General features: G+C 43.2%; 1 protein-coding gene across 5 annotated transcripts in view; it reads right to left on the reverse strand.

Annotated features, from left to right (window-relative positions):
- The window catches only part of PDLIM5 (PDZ and LIM domain 5), an 89,632-nt gene that overhangs the window by 45,609 nt on the left and 21,184 nt on the right, over positions 1-22,839 (reverse strand). For all 5 annotated transcript variants that reach the window (XM_053461585.1, XM_053461584.1, XM_053461583.1 and 2 more), the window contains exon 3: positions 2,251-2,402. In XM_053461585.1, coding sequence (XP_053317560.1) covers positions 2,251-2,402 — 152 coding nt within the window. The remainder of the gene's footprint in view (positions 1-2,250; positions 2,403-22,839) is intronic.

Below are 22,839 nucleotides of genomic sequence, written 5' to 3' on the forward strand. Positions count from 1 at the left end.
TGTTCAGTAACTAAATACAATGAAACTCAAAAAAGAGTAGCAAACTCTAGAAAATGTTTGAAAAAAGTAAAGAAAATGTTTTTGATGATAAACACTGCTAAAAACATAACATTAATATGGGCCTTACAAACGCTGGTGTGTTTTTATTTTTCACATGAAGGGGTTTATTCACTTAAAAGACTTGGTAGCAGAGTTTTACAGGAGAGTTGTTTCACAATTTTAAATGTCAATATGCAAAGAGTTCATAACGGATTTTCTGTAATGTCGTTTAACATAATTAACATTTTTTAATGTCTGATTTGTACAAAAGATGCAGTCTGGAAAGCCCCTCTGTTTTCTATTTCAATGGAATGTAGAGAAAGGAAACCAGGGATTATTTGAATTAAGCACAGTATTCGAAATTAGCCAAAGCCATTCAAATTATCAATATCTTGTAAGTAAAAACTGTGAGGTTGTGATAATCTCTATGCTACACAAATTATGGGGCAAAGTTCTAAATGATGAGTCACTAGTGCAATGCTCTTGGTGATTGTACCCGAAGAGTTCTTTAGGCATAACCTATATTTTGTTTAACAAAAATGCTTTCTAAGAATTATAGGACAGCAAAAAAACTATGTCAGGATAGGTATTTAACCACAGTAACCATGAAGATACAATCTGTTGAACTGTCCAAAAAAGACAAAAGAAAAGTTTTATAGATAAAAGTAAATCAATAAATCGGGTAATTGAATACGAGCCATATGCAGCAGCACCCTAGTCAACTAGGTTAAACGGGCAATAAATAAATTAAATATTATAAGAAAATGTATAGAATATATATATATATATATATATATATTTTTAACAAATGAATTCTCGCTCAAGTACAAGTAACAGAATCACAACCCACCTCCCCCACAGACTGCAATAATATGATACAAGATCACAATTTTTGGGTGTCAATCTGGGCCGATATCTCTTTTGTATCAGTTTGTTTCCCTAATTACCATAGTTTACATCCAATAAAAAAAAGCTCCTTTGTGACAAATTTTTCTAATTTATTCTCCTAATATTTTAAGCATATTCTCCCAGCCTAGGTCTTCAATAAATAAAATCCTAAATGTATGCTGCTGGAGTGCATCCTGTGCATCAGAAAATTAAGTCAATAAACGTATAATTCTGAAAAAAGTTGAGCTCTCCAGTAATTAGAGGGTTAAGAGTTCACTTAGAATATGAATACCCGTCAGCCTTACAGGAGGTAGAGCTCTCATTAAAGAGGGACCGTAAAATCATGAAAATTGTTTAAATTTGGCCAATTTCATGCTTTCCATTTGTTGTACATAGCGTTCTCAATACCAAAAAGCTTAACAAAATATGCTGATGCGTCCCAAAGCTTAAGAAAGTAATGGTTTGAAGCCAAAAAAAAAAAATAGTAAAACAAACCAACAATACCACACAGCAACAGTAACTTTTTCTATACTGTTTATATAGTGAGGTCAGCAAAAAAAAAAGAAAAAAAAGAAAAAGAATGAAACAAATTAACACCATTGTGCAACGCTATGAAATGTGACACATCCAGCCAAGAGTTTCACATTGTGGTTCGAAAGACTTTCATTAGACCAACTTTGTTACTGGCGATCGGCGGAATTCCATTTACTGTTCCAGGGGATTCGGCACAGCAGGTACACCGGCCGAAACTCGTACACAGACAAAACATGTATTGTGCGACCCGCGACCCAAGCTGTACAAATGGAGATCGCACACAATGAAAACCGAGAAGACATTTCTAGTAAGAAAAAGGCAGAACTGTAAAACGGGGACAAAAAACGGCATTGATAAGTGTTTGTTTAATCTGAGATTTGAAAATCAAATAAAAAAGGTCAAATTGTGATAGACAACCATGTCTTTTTTTGTTTAAAGATATAAACTTACACCTCTGTAAAATGCCTTATTACATTTATGGAGTCTGAAAGTTGTCTATAGAAAACAAAGTTTTGAAACAAATATGACTATTAATATTATTTCCCACTTCCTGTGTCGCCTTGGATACCTACGGTAGTAGAAATGAAAGGAATACGTTTTTTTTAACGCACGTTGGACATCTGTCTTTTTCCCCTAGTCTTTCTGCCTGCTTGCCCTGGAGCAGGAAGTGTGTTCATAGACACTTCCTGTGCGTGCGCTGTAGCATACTTGCGAGTCGAGAAGCAGCCAATCAAATGGCTGCTAGCTGAGCCGCGTTTTATTTTACCCCAACACCATACAATAACTTACCTTTGCAGGGTTAGGTTCAGGGACCCAGCGCAGGCCTTAATCTTGTTCTGTGCCTCCAAGTGAGTCATTCCATCTGTGCTTATACCATCGATACTTAAAACCACGTCCCCGATCCCAATGTTTGCCTTCGCTGCCTTTCCCCCATCGTTCAGCTACAAGACAAAAAAATAAAGTTTGTGTCAGGCAGGAAAAAAAAACAGGAATTTAAAATCAGATATACATTCTCCATAAAAACTATCACTTGTTTCGACGTATTTGCAAGTACAATATGTAATATCTAAGGACAACTAGAGAGTTGAAACTGCAGAATTCCAGCACATCCAGTATATATATATATATATATATATATATATATATATATATATATATATATATATATACACACACACATATATATATATATATATATATACATATACATACACACACACACACACACACCGCATATGTACACACATACTATATATAGTATGCACTGATTTTTTATTTGTACTATCTATACATCTAAGTATAGGTTACAGAACACACGCACACGTTAAACACTATTATGCATAGATTACCACGTGAACAGATTGCGTTCGAAGCAGAAATACTTTGCTCCCCTTGGCCTGTTCCTTCATTTGCTGTGTGTGTGTTGTCACATAATAAAAACCGCTCTGCTGCCCCGCGCAGCTCATTACCGTTAACCAAAACACAGGTGGCACAGCCATGGAAAACCGGCAGTGACAGGAACACAAACAGTTCGCTCTATGATCCCATACACTAGAACAAGCTTTTAGTGTGTTAAGAGGCTGAAGGGATACAGAAACCGGTCGATAAAACAAGAGTCCGCTACGCACACAGGTACATTTCAGCTCATCCATGGTCTGGTTAGACCAATTAAAGGCGCCAGGTCACCAGAAATCATAGACCATAGACTCATGGGCGTAGGAACCCCTAAAAATCTGGGGGGGATAGCATTTTACTGGTAGGGTATACCTGACCATTTCACCAACAGGGACTTTATGACATCACATTATAAATACAGAGACATTAATATGAAGTTGGCCCCCCTTTGCAGCTATAATGAGCTTCCACTCTTCTGGGAACGATTTCCACAAGATTTTGGAGAGTTTCTGTGGGGAATTTTTGCAACCATGCCTTTATGGACGTGGTTTTGTACACTGGGGCAGTCACGATGGAATAGAAAAGGACCTTCCCCAAAACTGTTCCCACAAAGTTAGAAGCATAGTGCTGTCCAAAAAGGTATATCACCTTCACCTCATAAAACGTTCTACTAGATGAATGGGAGAAAATTCCCACAGAAACAGAAAAATCTTACAACCACAGATGGACCGCACTGGACACGGCCACAGAGACTACTATGATGTATTGAAGGATCCATCTAAGACTCCTAACACGTCATGCACACAGGAACATATCCACACACTTAAACACTTGAATAACATACACACACACACAATAATACACCCCAAAACATTCCCACCCTAATATACCTAGACACATGCCCACTATAACACACTTGGAAACAGACTAACATACCCATAAAAACAGATGTGCACAATAACAGACCCACAAACATACGCTATCACACCCAGACACGCATTCAAACACATCCTTCACTTACTAACACGTGGCGCTTTGTATTAGTGATGCCCTAGACCAAGTGTCCAAATGCTACATACAGTGACACACACACTCATTTTAACCAGAAATAGGCCTGGATTTAACCCTAGGTGCCCCTGAGTTAAACATGTGTTACAGGGAATCATTCTCTTCCCTTTAAGTACGACATGCCTGCTCATACTCACACATATGCACTACCCTTATACACACCTGCCCAAGCATACATAAACTGCTCTCACACACACGCCTCCCCATAAATATACACAGCCCTTGCACATACTTACAGACGTATACACTATAAGACAAATACACTCCTTATATACACACATATACACTGCCCATACAGACGTACACATATACACTGCCCATACAGACGTACACATATACACTGCCCATACACACATACACTGCCCATACAGACGTACACATATACACTGCCCATACACACACACATATACACTGCCCATACAGACGTACACATATACACTGCCCATACAGACGTACACATATACACTGCCCATACAGACGTACACATATACACTGCCCATACACACACACATATACACTGCCCATACACACACACACATACACTGCCCATACACACGTACGCATATACACTGCCCATACACACGTACACATATACACTGCCCATACACACGTACACATATACACTGCCCATACACACACATATACACTGCCCATACACACGTACACATATACACTGCCCATACACACGTACACATATACACTGCCCATACACACACACATATACACTGCCCATACACACACACATATACACTGCCCATACACACACACACACACACATATACACTGCCCATACACACACATATATGCACATCAGACCCCCCCCTCCGTTTTGCACATCAGACCCCCCCCCTCCGTTTTGCACATCAGACCCCCCCTCCGTTTTGCACACCAGACCCCCCCCTCCGTTTTGCACATCAGACCCCCCCTCCGTTTTGCACATCAGACCCCCCCTCCGTTTTGCACATCAGACCCCCCCCTCCGTTTTGCACATCAGACCCCCCCTCCGTTTTGCACATCAGACCCCCCCCTCCGTTTTGCACATCAGACCCCCCCCCCTCCGTTTTGCACATCAGACCCCCCCTCCGTTTTGCACATCAGACCCCCCCCCTCCGTTTTGCACATCAGACCCCCCCCCCCTCCGTTTTGCACATCAGACCCCCCCTCCGTTTTGCACATCAGACCCCCCCCTCCGTTTTGCACATCAGACCCCCCCCTCCGTTTTGCACATCAGACCCCCCCCCTCCGTTTTGCACATCAGACCCCCCCCCTCCGTTTTGCACATCAGACCCCCCCCCTCCGTTTTGCACATCAGACCCCCCCCTCCGTTTTGCACATCAGACCCCCCCCTCCGTTTTGCACATCAGACCCCCCCCTCCGTTTTGCACATCAGACCCCCCCCCTCCGTTTTGCACATCAGACCCCCCCCCCTCCGTTTTGCACATCAGACCCCCCCCCTCCGTTTTGCACATCAGACCCCCCCCCCCTCCGTTTTGCACATCAGACCCCCCCCCTCCGTTTTGCACATCAGACCCCCCCCCTCCGTTTTGCACATCAGACCCCCCCCTCCGTTTTGCACATCAGACCCCCCCCTCCGTTTTGCACATCAGACCCCCCCCCCTCCGTTTTGCACATCAGACCCCCCCCCCTCCGTTTTGCACATCAGACCCCCCCCCCTCCGTTTTGCACATCTCTTACCTTTCTCTTCCTCCTTTCCCTCTGGTTTGCCGCTGAATCTCAATGCAGTGCGGCTGCGCACAGCTGTTTCTGCTGAGCGCCGGGGCTGGGATATAAACGTCATATCCCATCGCCCGGCGCTCAGACAGTGACAGAGAGCACACCGGTAAGTGTTGGACTGGTTAGGGAAATCCGTGATCTCCCCAACCAGTCCTGCACGCTGCAGCTGCTGATCGGGCAGCTGTGCACCGAGGGCACTCAACTCACACAGCCCTGGGGGGGATTTCTCTATTATCGGTCCCCCCCACATGATTTCCTGGGGGGGATCCATCCCCCCCGTCCCCCCTGGTTCCTACGCCCCTGCATAGACTGACTATATCTTAACTTGGCACATTTCAGTTCAGCATTTTTCGAAATTAATCTTAAAGGGACACTCTAGTAGTTTGTAAGTACTTTAACATGCAATATTTAAATTGGCTACAAAATAAACTCATAGGCGATGAAGTTCCAGCGATGCAGCGCAGTTCCACCTCCATGGTCCCATTACGGACGTCTCATTATACTATCCCCCAGATGCTTGCCGAGCCAGAGCTGACTGGCAGGGAGTACGCCACGTGGACACGGACAGCACGAAATGTGCGCCAAGCTCTTGTGATTACTTTTACAGAATGATATTTTACAAGGTTATATTGATGAGGTGCGGTATGGCTGCGTGTACGAGGATTTTATGTTGTATAGGAGTCAATGCAATTAGGATCTACAAAACACATTGAGAAATGTCATCAAGAATAAATAAGGTGTGCTATGTAGAGCATTCCATAATAAAATATGTTTTGCTTTCTTTTTCTCTGGATTTTACTGAATGGGTGTAATGTTAAGCAATGCATTCATGTGTCCAATACATGTTCTTATGCGTGTATATAAATGAAAAATTCAGGAATTTAATGCCTGTAAAATGGACACTGGAATGGTTTCATGAATCATTTTTTTTAAGAGATTACATTGCTTTTCAGAGAACCATATGGTGCTTTGGAATAGAAATAATATTTTTAAGTAAATAAAAAAAAAAAAAGGAAAATCTTCAATATTGGCCCACGGTATTTTTGAGAAAAAGTCTTTAGAGGATTTAGATATGCCTAGATGAAGTAAGTGGTAATAAATCAAGAAATTCCGGGGATACAAGCATGTGAAATGAATTTATGTAATCCGTTTTGAAAAATAAACTACACGATGGTCAAACAAATGAGAAAAGTGAATAATTATATAGGATGCCAAAAGGCCTCAGTATAAACTGGATTTAAAGGCACATTCTAGTATTACATACAACTAAATCAATGATTAATATATATAAAAATGCACTTTAAAATGTACCTTTAATGAAAAAAAAAAACACGGAAGCTGCAGCTCCAAAGCTGAAACGCACCATCGACTTCATGGTCGCAATTTTTTGCAAGGAGGACAAAACTTTAATTTAAAGAAGACACTTGGCTATTATATACATTTAAATGCCTATAATGGCTGGAATGTCACTTTAATGAAACACAGATGTCTGTTTTCTTCACTTGTTTATGTTTCAAAACATCTAGTCTCAAAAAAATATCAGAGTTGGTCATATAGGAAAAAAAAAAATGTTTAATATGGAACATCCACTCATTTCCGAACAATCACTGCCCTCTCTACTTGAGATGTGTTTCTAACTATTAAAAAGCATATGTAACAGTACATTCAATGCAATAGAAAAGGTTCCTTTGGTTTGAGATGCCTGAAGCAGACCTGTTGCCTGCACAGCTTTCAGCAGAACCAAATTTATTTATCAGAACTACCTATAGTGTGTGCTTTTCGTAGATGTATTTTTTAAGTAGAGGGTTGTTTTACCTCTGGGGAGCTGAGATATGTGGCCAAAGGGTGGCAAAAATAGTATAATAGTTTCTTGTTCTTAAATCTTCTCCTGCTTCCTCACCCTACCCTTACAAATAGAGCCAGAGCCCATGCACAGCCACCAAATAACAGTGACTTGAGAAATAACTAGGACAAAAATGCTCACTCAAGTTTAAGACGGCTATTCCAAACGTATAGGTACGCACGTACGCGTTTTTCTGATTATATGTAAGATTTAAATAAACAATTTACTTTAAGACGTACCCACCAGTGGACCCAATAGAAAGACAAGCACCTGTGGAATGGCAGAGCTCAGGAGAAGGGTTAAATAAACAGCGAGGAAGTTAGGGGAGATCGTAGTTGGATAGCGATAAGAGTTTGTTTAGTTTAGATAAACAGAACTTTAAACGTTATTAGTGTTTATTTGGGGTTTCTATGTGACCCACCCTTATAAAAAGTCACAGCTGTGATGAGAGTTTAGGGAATGTGATAGGTGACTTTGGGGATCCATGGCTCTGGCTCTAAGCTTCTTGGACAAGGTTTCAACAAACCTTAATATAAAAAGATTAAGAAGATTGATCCTCTTATTTAAGCTGCATATTTAATAACTTAAAATAAAAAAATATATAATATAAATAGTCAATATATCTTAACATAATATAGAGCTGCAGACCGGGGGGCTTCTCTTTTCCAGCTCCTTCTAGCAGAGGTCAGTGTCTATACTCTGACGAGGTGATACATAAAGCATTGTGTGGAAGTAACTAGGGGTGTAAAGAGCTAGAAGTTGGCTTGTAGCACCATCATTACATCAGTCAGGAACATGGAGTGTTGAGGTCTATCTTATACCAAAAGCTTTACTGCCTTTTAAACCAGGTGCCATTGATGTGAATGCCATACACCTTCCAGTGTGTGCTTTGGCAGCTGCCTCCGATCCCACATCCTTCAGCCCCTTGTAACTTCTACGGGGGGTTTCTCCTTACCAATGTGAGGCCTACACCCCCTCTTATTTTATATGCCGTTAGCTAACCGCTTGAAAATGTTGAAATATTTTTTTAATAACTAAAGAGTAACAATAAAGTAACCACAGAGTTTATGTAACTACTTAAAATGTTCTGGATATTTTATTTGTGTTTCACATGCACATTCAATTGTATTTATTTATTTATTTACACTGTAAGGCTAATGCTCTCATTACCCTTCTGGCTCTTAATGTGTTTTATTGTATTTAAAATACACTTCTGTTGGCTAAACCAGTACCAAGCCAGTAACCCATGCCCTTAATTTGCTGTATTAGAATAAAGGGAAAATGTAATAAAACTAATAACGCATGGATTCATCTCTTTACTTACGAAGCAGAAATAAAAAGGCAGAGAGTTCTGCTATTCCAAAACATGTTGCCACTAGACTTATGTTCTGTGTTACTCTTCCTATTAGTGGACCTTTATTTCGCACAGTACAGGGTAGATATACAAAATATATTCCTAATTCTAAATTGGCTATGCATTCTAAGCTAAAACTTGGAATCCAGAAAGCGCTATCCATATGGAGCTCAGAGTATAGCAGAGAAACTATTCACGTCTAGAGTTAAAAAAAAAAAAAAAGAAAATCCCATTCATGATGTATTTTAGGGGTTACTTTTGTCCTGGGGTTAGTCATCTTGAGTGGTGACACCAACTGCACAAATCCCTTTGGCATTAGAGGAACACAATTTGTTCCTTTACTACAGCCCTGGAGAACAGAGCCAACTAGCCGCTATACACTGTTTGGGACAAATATACATCTAATACAATATTTACCCTGAAAGATCACGAAAAGAAGAGATCAAAAACATTTATCAGACTCCAAGTGTCAAATAACAGACATATGCAATAATGTTTACTTGAGCGGTAACAGCATTAGGAGACCAGAGTTCCAGGGCTGTCTTGGTTTCCATGCTAGTGTTACCGTGACTGTAAATATTACTTTATGATGACTTGTGCTATGCGTCCCCGTCCTGTGGAGAGCGTGCATAGAATATTTGAAGCAATGTTATTACAGGGCAGTGACATATCACTCGCAGGCATCTACAGGATAACGCTTACAGTATGAACCAAAGGTCAATGGGATCTTTTGCTTAGGCAAACAAGTATGACCCATAGGAATAAAAAAAAAAAAAAATCTTTGGGACTTCACTTTCAAATATGATCTCTGAAGCATTTGTGTACTGTTATCTAGTGACATATACAGCTTAAGAACAACGGCGATCTTCTTAACTGCTGCCAGGCACCCTTGCCTTTCCAGTAAACAAGTGGAACCAGGGAGAGTTTCAGAATAAAATGCATGCGAGACTCACAGATCGCAAACTGGCCTGACACTTCAAGTGCTTTTGTTCAACTTATTACTTGTTTTAACGTAATGTGGAAATTTGATGCATTTTGGCTATAAAATAACACGATCTGTCACTTTTCCTTGTCCATTCAGTACAATAAATTAACCTATAATTTTATAATACGCCTGAAGAGACCTAAGTACCGTACTCTCTCTTGCAATTTTATGTCATTAAAGTTGTTATTTAAGCAATATGCATGCTATATTGACACATGGCAACTTCCAAAATAGTAACTATTACCATTATATGTATAAAATATATTTTCTTCCAAAAAAAAAAGCTATCTCTGCACTATATTGCAAACAATGTGCTTCTGGCATCTATAACACTACAAGAATTTAGAGTTAATCAGTTCACTGATACTATATCAGCTTTCATTTCGTAAGAATTCAAACCAGAGTTATTCAGTGCAAAGTGATTTTAGGTGTAGAACGGATGTGGCGTTTATAAAAGTTGGTAATATGTTTGTCACGGTCAGGACTACTTGCCAAGCCGTGACTGTGTGGAGGGCGTGGGCATGAAGGGGTTAATAGCACCAGGCCTCTGGATTTACTAACTAGACCCCTTAACAGGGCATAAGTTACACCAAATTAACCCCCAAATCCTGCCTGTATCCCCCCAGGTAGTCTGCCACCACTCACGATTTTGATACCGGATTCGTGAGAAATCCGAATTAGAACCTTTATCTCTATATATATATCAACCCACCCCGGGCAAACAACATATATATATATCCTGTAGAACTCAATAACAATATGGTAACGTGTTATCCTCTCTTAGGGTTCGTGGATATCGATACTAGAGCCCAAAGACAGACTTGGATTATGAATATTTTAATAACAAAAAGACAGAGATTACACAGTGCCAGAATTACAAAAAACAAGACATACAAAAGAAAAATAAAACAGCAAACAGTTCTTAAAAACAATGGGACTTAAACACAGGACCCTCACTCACGAGTTTCTCCAATAAGTAGGGCTGTGGGAACTCCTTAAGTCCAGACGGTTCTTACGATGTTGTTCCGATCAGAGTATATCATGGAGTTCTGCTTTTCGGTCGCTGCATTGTCCCTAAATCACACTTTGTTTCAAGAAAACCCCCCTCTGACCACATGACCGATTATATGACACCATCCCCAAGAATCGGGTCCCATCTTTGATGTGCCAATAAGTTATGGTGGGGTAAAGGTGATGGAAACCCCTCCACTTAAGATAGGAATGGAATTCCTATAACTAAGGATCCTTATCTGTTAGGCCATGAATCACCACAGGGGTCCTTTGGGAAGATGACACCTCTAGCCAGAACAGATACAGAGGGCATTCACAAAGAAACCCATTAAAATCAACCTCAGATTAACTCATTGAATGCTTAAACAAAGAAACTAACCACCTCTGCTGGGTTACCCTTCCATGCATCCACTACATTATATGAGTTAATCATGACACCTCCCCCTTTAAGATGGTGGACAGAGGAGGTCAGCACACGCTGATCTGCTATGTCTGCCTAAATTCTAGTCTCCCCCTGACAAGACAAACTGTCAGCATTCTCATAGAAGCTGACTTGTCACACCAGCCAGTAAAACTATACTGCTGTAGCACCGGACTCCATCTGAGCAACTTGCTAAACTTCCCATCTAATCTATCCACCTGAAGAAAAGGGTTATGATAGATTTTAACAGTGAAGTCACAACCATACAAGCATTCTTTGCCAACCCTTGAATAATCCTCTTCCTTTGGCGATAAGTTACTCAGATGTTTTAAGGCCCCATCCGTTTGTTTTTCTGCCCTGCTTAGGATTGCTAAACGCTGCCCATTCCCAAGCAAGACAGCAAACGGGAGTCCGTTGTCCTGGGCATCCGGTGTGGATCCCAGGCTCTTGGCTTCACCTACACCCCCAGGGCTAAGGGTTTCTCGCTGACTGGTCAATGTAGCTGTCTTTTCCTCAACCCGTACTATATTATCCTCTGTAGCTGTTGCCCCAGCATCTTGCTGGTATGCCACTACAGCTACAGGGGAAATATTCTGCCCCTCACACTGCCCACTCAGTGAACAAACAAAAGGGATATCAAGGTGTGAATCTTCCTCCCCCTCCTCCTTATCTCCAGACTTTACAGCTGTAGGAGTCTTAGGCACAGTGGAGAAACTACCCCTTTCCTGCTTCTTAACCCCCAGCACTTTAAGGGTTAAAGTAAGCATTTCCTCTGGAGCATTAAAACTGAGTTTTGGCTGTTGACACACAGACACATCAACTTCCATATATCCCTTGTTTTCCCTTTGAGAAAAGTCAGAAACATTAATATCCTCAGACACCCCAACATCATGCATACTTTCTCCTGTACCCAGATCTAAGTACTCAGGTGCTGTAGACACGGTTGGGCCCACATCCCCAGTCCCCTTTAGTTTTCCAGGGATAATACCTTCAGGGCATACAACTTCTGAAGACACGTTGACAGAAGTATCCCCAGCATGCCCAAATCCCTTGGCTACCTGATCACCCATAGTAACACTATGCTTTTCCGTATCAGGGGGCATTGAACCAGAAGAGCCACTACAGACTCCCTGTTCCTGAACCTCTGCCCCTCCAAAGGTCAAACCACACTTTTCCCCTAGAGCTTGCTCTCTAGGTGTGGTCCCTTGGTGCACATCCCCCTCCATCTCTTCAGGAGACAGGATCCTGGGGGCTGGTTCAGACAGGCATACCTCTACCTTCTGGGCTCCCTCCCAGCTACCCACTACTCCCAAAGTTTCAGACAGTACCTTAGGTTGGACAGGGCTCTCTACCAGCCCTCCAGGTTTGCAGGTTTCCTCAACTGGGGCATACTGGCAAACAAGTCGACCCAGATCCTTGCCCAGCAAAACATTAACAGGAATATCCTCGGATATCCCCACCTCCCGCAAACCCTTGCCCACACCCCAATCAAGGTACACACGTGCCACTGGCACTGCAGGGCGCACCCCGCCAATTCCATGGATGGACATGGTCTTCCCAGGGATATGATCCTCCAATTTTACCATCTCAGGCCGCACCAGAGTGCAAGCAGCCCCCGTATCCCTGAGTCCCATAGTCACAAGGTCACCTACAGTCACTCTTTGTAGGTTCTCATCTTCATTCCCCTGAACCCTGGAAACAAACAAGACAGCTGGGTGTTCCTCAACTGCTACACACTGCAAGTTGTCTCCTTGTGCCTCCTTTGGTCTATCCACAAATAAAACAGGTGCAGCTCCCCCAGCTGTACCTCCATCTCCATTTGTCGGTGGAGATGGCCTCTTAATAGGGCAGGTGGCACTCAAGTGCCCAATCTGGTTACACCGATAACACCGGCGGGTATCCCCCTGGCCCGATGTGGCCCCTGCTCTGTTGGCTAGAAAAAGTGTTGGTGATAATCTCCCGGCTGGCTTAGGAGTTGGTGGCTGGTAGGCTGCTCTTTTCCAAGTAGATGGTCCTTGTGATGCTTGTACCCGCTTGGTTGTTGGAGTACGGTTGTTGGCATAATCGTTAGCAAGATCTGCCGCCTCTGCCGTGGTCTTAGGTTTTCTGTCCAGAATCCACTCTCGGGCCTCCGGACTTCGTGTGCTCAGGAACTGCTCCAAAATCATCAGATCCTCCAGGGCCTCATATGTAGTAACTTGTAGGCCTCCAGTCCATTGCCGGAAAACAGTCCGAAGCTGTCCCGCATACTCGGTACAACTGTCCGATGTAGCTTGCTGCATCTCTCGAAACTTTTTCCTGTAGAATTCAGGGGTGAGGTTAAAACTTTTTAACAAGGCAGATTTTATGGCCTCATAGTCCTGGTCAACTTCCATTGGTAAGGAAGCAAACACATCCAGGGCTTTCCCCTTCAGACGTGGGGTTAAATACTTTCCCCACTCTTCCTTGGGCAGCTGGTACTGCCGGCACACTTTCTCAAATCCTCTCAAAAACACATCCAAGTCAGTGTCCTTTTCCAGCATTGGAAAGTGTTCCAGGCGAGGTCGGTTAGCATATCCATCCCCGTTAACAATGCTTTGGGGAGACGGACTATATTGCTTTAACCGTAGAAGTTCCAGCTGATACCTCCGCTCAGCTTCTCGTTCAGCCCGCTCCGCAGCTCTCTCTCTTTCCGCAGCCTCCCTCTCTCTCTCTCTTTCCGCAGCCTCCCTCTCTCTCTCCTTGTACTGCAGAATCAGGTTGAACTTTAGCTGAGGATCCACGCTCCCCAGATCTTTTAGTAACACTTGTAACTCAGAGTCCATTACACTCAAGGCGTTAACTTTATCAGGAAAACATCCTTGATCCACAGGCTCTTCCAAAATCACATTTGCTCCAATGGCCTGCTCTGCACAGAGTTTATCATGTTCCAGGAGATCCAAAATCAGCTGCTCTTTGCTTTTGCCAAAAATTTGTATATTCCTTTCTTGACAAACCAGCTCCAGAGATTCTTTTGGCTGTCGTCGATATGCCTCCATAATGCAGTATGGTAGAGAAAACAAAAAAGGAGAGGAACGAACTGTTTTGCACTGTATGTCTGTAATTAGGCACTGAGTAATGTCTTTGGGAAATTACACAAAACCCATGTAATTTCTTCTAGTACTAAAATCACCAAACCGGGCAATACAAATAGCACTAAAAAAACTCTAGATATCCCACCTAGCTGCCGCCAAGTTTGTCACGGTCAGGACTACTTGCCAAGCCGTGACTGTGTGGAGGGCGTGGGCATGAAGGGGTTAATAGCACCAGGCCTCTGGATTTACTAACTAGACCCCTTAACAGGGCATAAGTTACACCAAATTAACCCCCAAATCCTGCCTGTATCCCCCCAGGTAGTCTGCCACCACTCACGATTTTGATACCGGATTCGTGAGAAATCCGAATTAGAACCTTTATCTCTATATATATATCAACCCACCCCGGGCAAACAACATATATATATATCCTGTAGAACTCAATAACAATATGGTAACGTGTTATCCTCTCTTAGGGTTCGTGGATATCGATACTAGAGCCCAAAGACAGACTTGGATTATGAATATTTTAATAACAAAAAGACAGAGATTACACAGTGCCAGAATTACAAAAAACAAGACATACAAAAGAAAAATAAAACAGCAAACAGTTCTTAAAAACAATGGGACTTAAACACAGGACCCTCACTCACGAGTTTCTCCAATAAGTAGGGCTGTGGGAACTCCTTAAGTCCAGACGGTTCTTACGATGTTGTTCCGATCAGAGTATATCATGGAGTTCTGCTTTTCGGTCGCTGCATTGTCCCTAAATCACACTTTGTTTCAAGAAAACCCCCCTCTGACCACATGACCGATTATATGACACCATCCCCAAGAATCGGGTCCCATCTTTGATGTGCCAATAAGTTATGGTGGGGTAAAGGTGATGGAAACCCCTCCACTTAAGATAGGAATGGAATTCCTATAACTAAGGATCCTTATCTGTTAGGCCATGAATCACCACAGGGGTCCTTTGGGAAGATGACACCTCTAGCCAGAACAGATACAGAGGGCATTCACAAAGAAACCCATTAAAATCAACCTCAGATTAACTCATTGAATGCTTAAACAAAGAAACTAACCACCTCTGCTGGGTTACCCTTCCATGCATCCACTACATTATATGAGTTAATCATGACACCTCCCCCTTTAAGATGGTGGACAGAGGAGGTCAGCACACGCTGATCTGCTATGTCTGCCTAAATTCTAGTCTCCCCCTGACAAGACAAACTGTCAGCATTCTCATAGAAGCTGACTTGTCACACCAGCCAGTAAAACTATACTGCTGTAGCACCGGACTCCATCTGAGCAACTTGCTAAACTTCCCATCTAATCTATCCACCTGAAGAAAAGGGTTATGATAGATTTTAACAGTGAAGTCACAACCATACAAGCATTCTTTGCCAACCCTTGAATAATCCTCTTCCTTTGGCGATAAGTTACTCAGATGTTTTAAGGCCCCATCCGTTTGTTTTTCTGCCCTGCTTAGGATTGCTAAACGCTGCCCATTCCCAAGCAAGACAGCAAACGGGAGTCCGTTGTCCTGGGCATCCGGTGTGGATCCCAGGCTCTTGGCTTCACCTACACCCCCAGGGCTAAGGGTTTCTCGCTGACTGGTCAATGTAGCTGTCTTTTCCTCAACCCGTACTATATTATCCTCTGTAGCTGTTGCCCCAGCATCTTGCTGGTATGCCACTACAGCTACAGGGGAAATATTCTGCCCCTCACACTGCCCACTCAGTGAACAAACAAAAGGGATATCAAGGTGTGAATCTTCCTCCCCCTCCTCCTTATCTCCAGACTTTACAGCTGTAGGAGTCTTAGGCACAGTGGAGAAACTACCCCTTTCCTGCTTCTTAACCCCCAGCACTTTAAGGGTTAAAGTAAGCATTTCCTCTGGAGCATTAAAACTGAGTTTTGGCTGTTGACACACAGACACATCAACTTCCATATATCCCTTGTTTTCCCTTTGAGAAAAGTCAGAAACATTAATATCCTCAGACACCCCAACATCATGCATACTTTCTCCTGTACCCAGATCTAAGTACTCAGGTGCTGTAGACACGGTTGGGCCCACATCCCCAGTCCCCTTTAGTTTTCCAGGGATAATACCTTCAGGGCATACAACTTCTGAAGACACGTTGACAGAAGTATCCCCAGCATGCCCAAATCCCTTGGCTACCTGATCACCCATAGTAACACTATGCTTTTCCGTATCAGGGGGCATTGAACCAGAAGAGCCACTACAGACTCCCTGTTCCTGAACCTCTGCCCCTCCAAAGGTCAAACCACACTTTTCCCCTAGAGCTTGCTCTCTAGGTGTGGTCCCTTGGTGCACATCCCCCTCCATCTCTTCAGGAGACAGGATCCTGGGGGCTGGTTCAGACAGGCATACCTCTACCTTCTGGGCTCCCTCCCAGCTACCCACTACTCCCAAAGTTTCAGACAGTACCTTAGGTTGGACAGGGCTCTCTACCAGCCCTCCAGGTTTGCAGGTTTCCTCAACTGGGGCATACTGGCAAACAAGTCGACCCAGATCCTTGCCCAGCAAAACATTAACAGGAATATCCTCGGATATCCCCACCTCCCGCAAACCCTTGCCCACACCCCAATCAAGGTACACACGTGCCACTGGCACTGCAGGGCGCACCCCGCCAATTCCATGGATGGACATGGTCTTCCCAGGGATATGATCCTCCAATTTTACCATCTCAGGCCGCACCAGAGTGCAAGCAGCCCCCGTATCCCTGAGTCCCATAGTCACAAGGTCACCTACAGTCACTCTTTGTAGGTTCTCATCTTCATTCCCCTGAACCCTGGAAACAAACAAGACAGCTGGGTGTTCCTCAACTGCTACACACTGCAAGTTGTCTCCTTGTGCCTCCTTTGGTCTATCCACAAATAAAACAGGTGCAGCTCCCCCAGCTGTACCTCCATCTCCATTTGTCGGTGGAGATGGCCTCTTAATAGGGCAGGTGGCACTCAAGTGCCCAATCTGGTTACACCGATAACACCGGCGGGTATCCCCCTGGCCCGATGTGGCCCCTGCTCTGTTGGCTAGAAAAAGTGTTGGTGATAATCTCCCGGCTGGCTTAGGAGTTGGTGGCTGGTAGGCTGCTCTTTTCCAAGTAGATGGTCCTTGTGATGCTTGTACCCGCTTGGTTGTTGGAGTACGGTTGTTGGCATAATCGTTAGCAAGATCTGCCGCCTCTGCCGTGGTCTTAGGTTTTCTGTCCAGAATCCACTCTCGGGCCTCCGGACTTCGTGTGCTCAGGAACTGCTCCAAAATCATCAGATCCTCCAGGGCCTCATATGTAGTAACTTGTAGGCCTCCAGTCCATTGCCGGAAAACAGTCCGAAGCTGTCCCGCATACTCGGTACAACTGTCCGATGTAGCTTGCTGCATCTCTCGAAACTTTTTCCTGTAGAATTCAGGGGTGAGGTTAAAACTTTTTAACAAGGCAGATTTTATGGCCTCATAGTCCTGGTCAACTTCCATTGGTAAGGAAGCAAACACATCCAGGGCTTTCCCCTTCAGACGTGGGGTTAAATACTTTCCCCACTCTTCCTTGGGCAGCTGGTACTGCCGGCACACTTTCTCAAATCCTCTCAAAAACACATCCAAGTCAGTGTCCTTTTCCAGCATTGGAAAGTGTTCCAGGCGAGGTCGGTTAGCATATCCATCCCCGTTAACAATGCTTTGGGGAGACGGACTATATTGCTTTAACCGTAGAAGTTCCAGCTGATACCTCCGCTCAGCTTCTCGTTCAGCCCGCTCCGCAGCTCTCTCTCTTTCCGCAGCCTCCCTCTCTCTCTCTCTTTCCGCAGCCTCCCTCTCTCTCTCCTTGTACTGCAGAATCAGGTTGAACTTTAGCTGAGGATCCACGCTCCCCAGATCTTTTAGTAACACTTGTAACTCAGAGTCCATTACACTCAAGGCGTTAACTTTATCAGGAAAACATCCTTGATCCACAGGCTCTTCCAAAATCACATTTGCTCCAATGGCCTGCTCTGCACAGAGTTTATCATGTTCCAGGAGATCCAAAATCAGCTGCTCTTTGCTTTTGCCAAAAATTTGTATATTCCTTTCTTGACAAACCAGCTCCAGAGATTCTTTTGGCTGTCGTCGATATGCCTCCATAATGCAGTATGGTAGAGAAAACAAAAAAGGAGAGGAACGAACTGTTTTGCACTGTATGTCTGTAATTAGGCACTGAGTAATGTCTTTGGGAAATTACACAAAACCCATGTAATTTCTTCTAGTACTAAAATCACCAAACCGGGCAATACAAATAGCACTAAAAAAACTCTAGATATCCCACCTAGCTGCCGCCAAGTTTGTCACGGTCAGGACTACTTGCCAAGCCGTGACTGTGTGGAGGGCGTGGGCATGAAGGGGTTAATAGCACCAGGCCTCTGGATTTACTAACTAGACCCCTTAACAGGGCATAAGTTACACCAAATTAACCCCCAAATCCTGCCTGTATCCCCCCAGGTAGTCTGCCACCACTCACGATTTTGATACCGGATTCGTGAGAAATCCGAATTAGAACCTTTATCTCTATATATATATCAACCCACCCCGGGCAAACAACATATATATATATCCTGTAGAACTCAATAACAATATGGTAACGTGTTATCCTCTCTTAGGGTTCGTGGATATCGATACTAGAGCCCAAAGACAGACTTGGATTATGAATATTTTAATAACAAAAAGACAGAGATTACACAGTGCCAGAATTACAAAAAACAAGACATACAAAAGAAAAATAAAACAGCAAACAGTTCTTAAAAACAATGGGACTTAAACACAGGACCCTCACTCACGAGTTTCTCCAATAAGTAGGGCTGTGGGAACTCCTTAAGTCCAGACGGTTCTTACGATGTTGTTCCGATCAGAGTATATCATGGAGTTCTGCTTTTCGGTCGCTGCATTGTCCCTAAATCACACTTTGTTTCAAGAAAACCCCCCTCTGACCACATGACCGATTATATGACACCATCCCCAAGAATCGGGTCCCATCTTTGATGTGCCAATAAGTTATGGTGGGGTAAAGGTGATGGAAACCCCTCCACTTAAGATAGGAATGGAATTCCTATAACTAAGGATCCTTATCTGTTAGGCCATGAATCACCACAGGGGTCCTTTGGGAAGATGACACCTCTAGCCAGAACAGATACAGAGGGCATTCACAAAGAAACCCATTAAAATCAACCTCAGATTAACTCATTGAATGCTTAAACAAAGAAACTAACCACCTCTGCTGGGTTACCCTTCCATGCATCCACTACATTATATGAGTTAATCATGACAATGTTCATCTACATATACATATATATAATGAATCTGTTTCGATTGCTGCCCTCAGGGCTGGGGAAAAGAGAACAGAACACCTATGACGGCCTTGGAATACATGTTGGATTCAAAGGCAACCTCCAACGTCTCTTCTCCTGAACTCTCAAAGTCAAAACCAAAAGTATTTCAGCCTACAGATGCAAGTTTATTATCTGTCTATTTTTATTTCTGATTTGTACGCTTAAAAAGGTAACAAAAAATCTTCTTCCACCGCACTAAAAATACACATGATCTTCCTCAATATCACGGTCGTGATCACTGAACCTTACAAACATTAGTGACGCTACATAAAATTACAAATAAAGTCAAAGCAGCTATAAAATCCAATTATAAAAGTTGCTATAAAACGAAAGTTTACTGGCATAGCTTAGCTTGATATATAAAATGTGTACAGACACAGTCTCCATGGCTCTGTGCGGAACACCGCCCCAGGCAGGTCACAACACTACAAAATATTCGAATACATAAGAAGACAATATTCCAGTAGCTGGAGTAATGACGGAAAGTCCTGTCAATGTGAGCTCCTAGCGACTGGTGCCCAGGTCAGGAAAACGAACAGTTTAATGTCTTAGACAGCCTCAAAGAAGAATGCATATTAAAATGCTTATGAGAAATATTATTTAAAAAAAGAAGAAGCTGTAGCTTCACAGCTGTAGCTGCCTGTCTCCTCTGTTGTCAGACGATTCTCGCAACTGACTGGCTGCTTGAAGTCAACGGGATAGCTTTTTGCACGTTCGCAGGAACTTATAATGAGATGCTCTCCCTGTTTCGCAAATAGCTGGAGGCAAAATCTATATGGTGGGATTCTGCATCATGTAAACCTCTCGGCTATTGTATACATTAAAGTGGATGGCTGGAGCGACCCATTAAGTTTCCAAGAGCTCCAGAAGTCTCGGTGAAACAGATGTCTAACACAGGAAGTAGATCGGAACAGGAATGCGCAATCAGAAACAAACTGTGGCTTGGGAATCTCCGTACACAGAGGAAAAGATAAGAAAATTGCAGTCATTAGCAATACCAGTGTAACAGAAATGCAGACAAGAGGATGTTCCGTTAAAACTAGACCAAACACAGACAGAAACATTTCTGCTACATTATCATGCAACTCACCGAGCAGCAGGGCACTGGGCAGGCCGATTGTCCAAACTATCTGTCCCTGGTAATGTAGGAGGGGTGTTGTCGCCTTCTTGGCCCTGCAATCCAAGGCCAAACTCATCTGAGCCAGAATATGGAGCTCCTTGGGAACTCTTGGATATAGCAACTGGTTATTGGGCAGCTTTTTCATCTACGGGAGAGCCTAGTAGCTCTGACGACTACTTGACTCCACTGGTACTGTGAAGTAGAGCCCTGTGCGGGACTGCGTTTTAAATCCCGCTCCCGCCTGCTGATTTTTTGACCAATCCCGCCCGCTCCCGCTGATTTTTTGCCCAATCCCGCCCGCTCCTGCTGATTTTTTGCCCAATCCCGCCCGCTCCCGTAATGTGGGTGTTCCACTGCCGCCACATTTGTGGCCAATCAAGCCCACCTCCTTACCTGCACTGCAGATTTCCCGCGAAGTCCTGCAAGGCTGCCCTCGAGTTCCCTCACAGCGTCTCTTCTCTTGCTCCGCCCAGGAACAAGCGGAGTCACAGGAAGTGACGTCACATCACGTGACTCAGTTTTGTTCCTGGGTGGAGCAAGACAGGAGACACTGTAAGGGAGCAGCGAGAAGGCAGCCTTGCGGGACTGCGCGGGATTACCGGGACCCGCAGGTACAGTGCCTGACCGGCCGCAACCCCAGCAAGACCGCCCTCAAGTTTTTTGGTGGGTCCCAATGCAGTCCTCTACTGTGAAGCTCAAACTTGGATCTGAGCAGTACTACAGAACTCTACTATTTGATTAAATTAATATTGAGGTTTTTAAGTACCTGGCTTGTTTGGTAATCTTTAATTTTTGCCTCTGCTATAGCATTTAACAACTTTCTGGTGCTCACAGCACACACCGAACAGGGTTGCTCAAAAACAAGAATTCTCTTGTATTCCTTCAATGGAGTAGCTTCATAGGCATACAGAGGCCCAATGTTTCCATATTTCAATGGCACGTTGTGTTCGCTAATCCAAGTTTAAAAGGCTAAATTGATCATTAGAAAACCCTTTTGCAATTGTGTTAGCACAGCTAGAAATGTCTGTGTTTTCCATAAAACAACTAAGTGACCCAAAACTTTTGAACTGCACTACACGTCAGAACCATAAAATAGTAAAGCCAAAAATCCTTAAAAAAAAAAAAAAAATTAATCACAGAAAACTCACGACAGGCATCTAGAAGTACAAAAATCCTTACAAATATGCTTCTATGGAATATGCCAAGGCATTTTTGAGGTCTTATGAGTGGTTAAAAAAAGAAACTTTTTACGTGCCAGATAAAACAAAAATATAAATGATCCGGACACTTGGATAAACGTTTTACTTTTTCCAGTCTATTTAATCCATGAGCATTTTATTTTTACAAGCAGTACATTTGCAATATTCATTTTTCACAGCATTCAATCAACATTGAACAAAGGAGTCATTACATATCATGGAATGAACTTACGGACAAAGTGACTAACTGAAGCAATTTTGGGGAGAGTAAGAAGATGTGCAGGATGGGAGAAAAAGTTGAAGAACCTACTTATTTCACAGATATGATCATACTAATTATGAGTTTTGGCTACCTGAATAGACGTAAAAGAGATTTCTATTATTTTATAGATTTAAAGGGTTTGGAAAGCTGTATTTGGTCCTAGACCTGGATGAGTATGCATTGGGTCATCTGGAAGGGAGTACTAATTGGAGAGGGGCTACTGCCATTCTCTGGTCCTTCTTCATGTCTAGAAGGATGCACACCAGGGCCCTGGATGGCGATATTAGTTAAACACGTGCTAAGTCCATGTTCATGTCGAGAAGAAAGCGAACAAGGGCCCCCCCCCCGAGGAGTTCATGATGGCCAAGTATTAATCACACATTTCGTAACCATCACGCCCCGTTCTTTTTCTACTGGTCATGTATGAAATATCAAACGCCCCTTTCTTTATGGAACTTTATTATACATTTTGTGCTTTTTTCTTTATGTAGAATGCTTTATGTTACAATGTAAATTAATTTTGCTTATGTACATGTATGAAAAAAAAAATCTGT

This window comes from Spea bombifrons, chromosome 1 (genome assembly GCF_027358695.1).
Source record: "Spea bombifrons isolate aSpeBom1 chromosome 1, aSpeBom1.2.pri, whole genome shotgun sequence".
NCBI lineage: Eukaryota > Metazoa > Chordata > Amphibia > Anura > Pelobatidae > Spea > Spea bombifrons.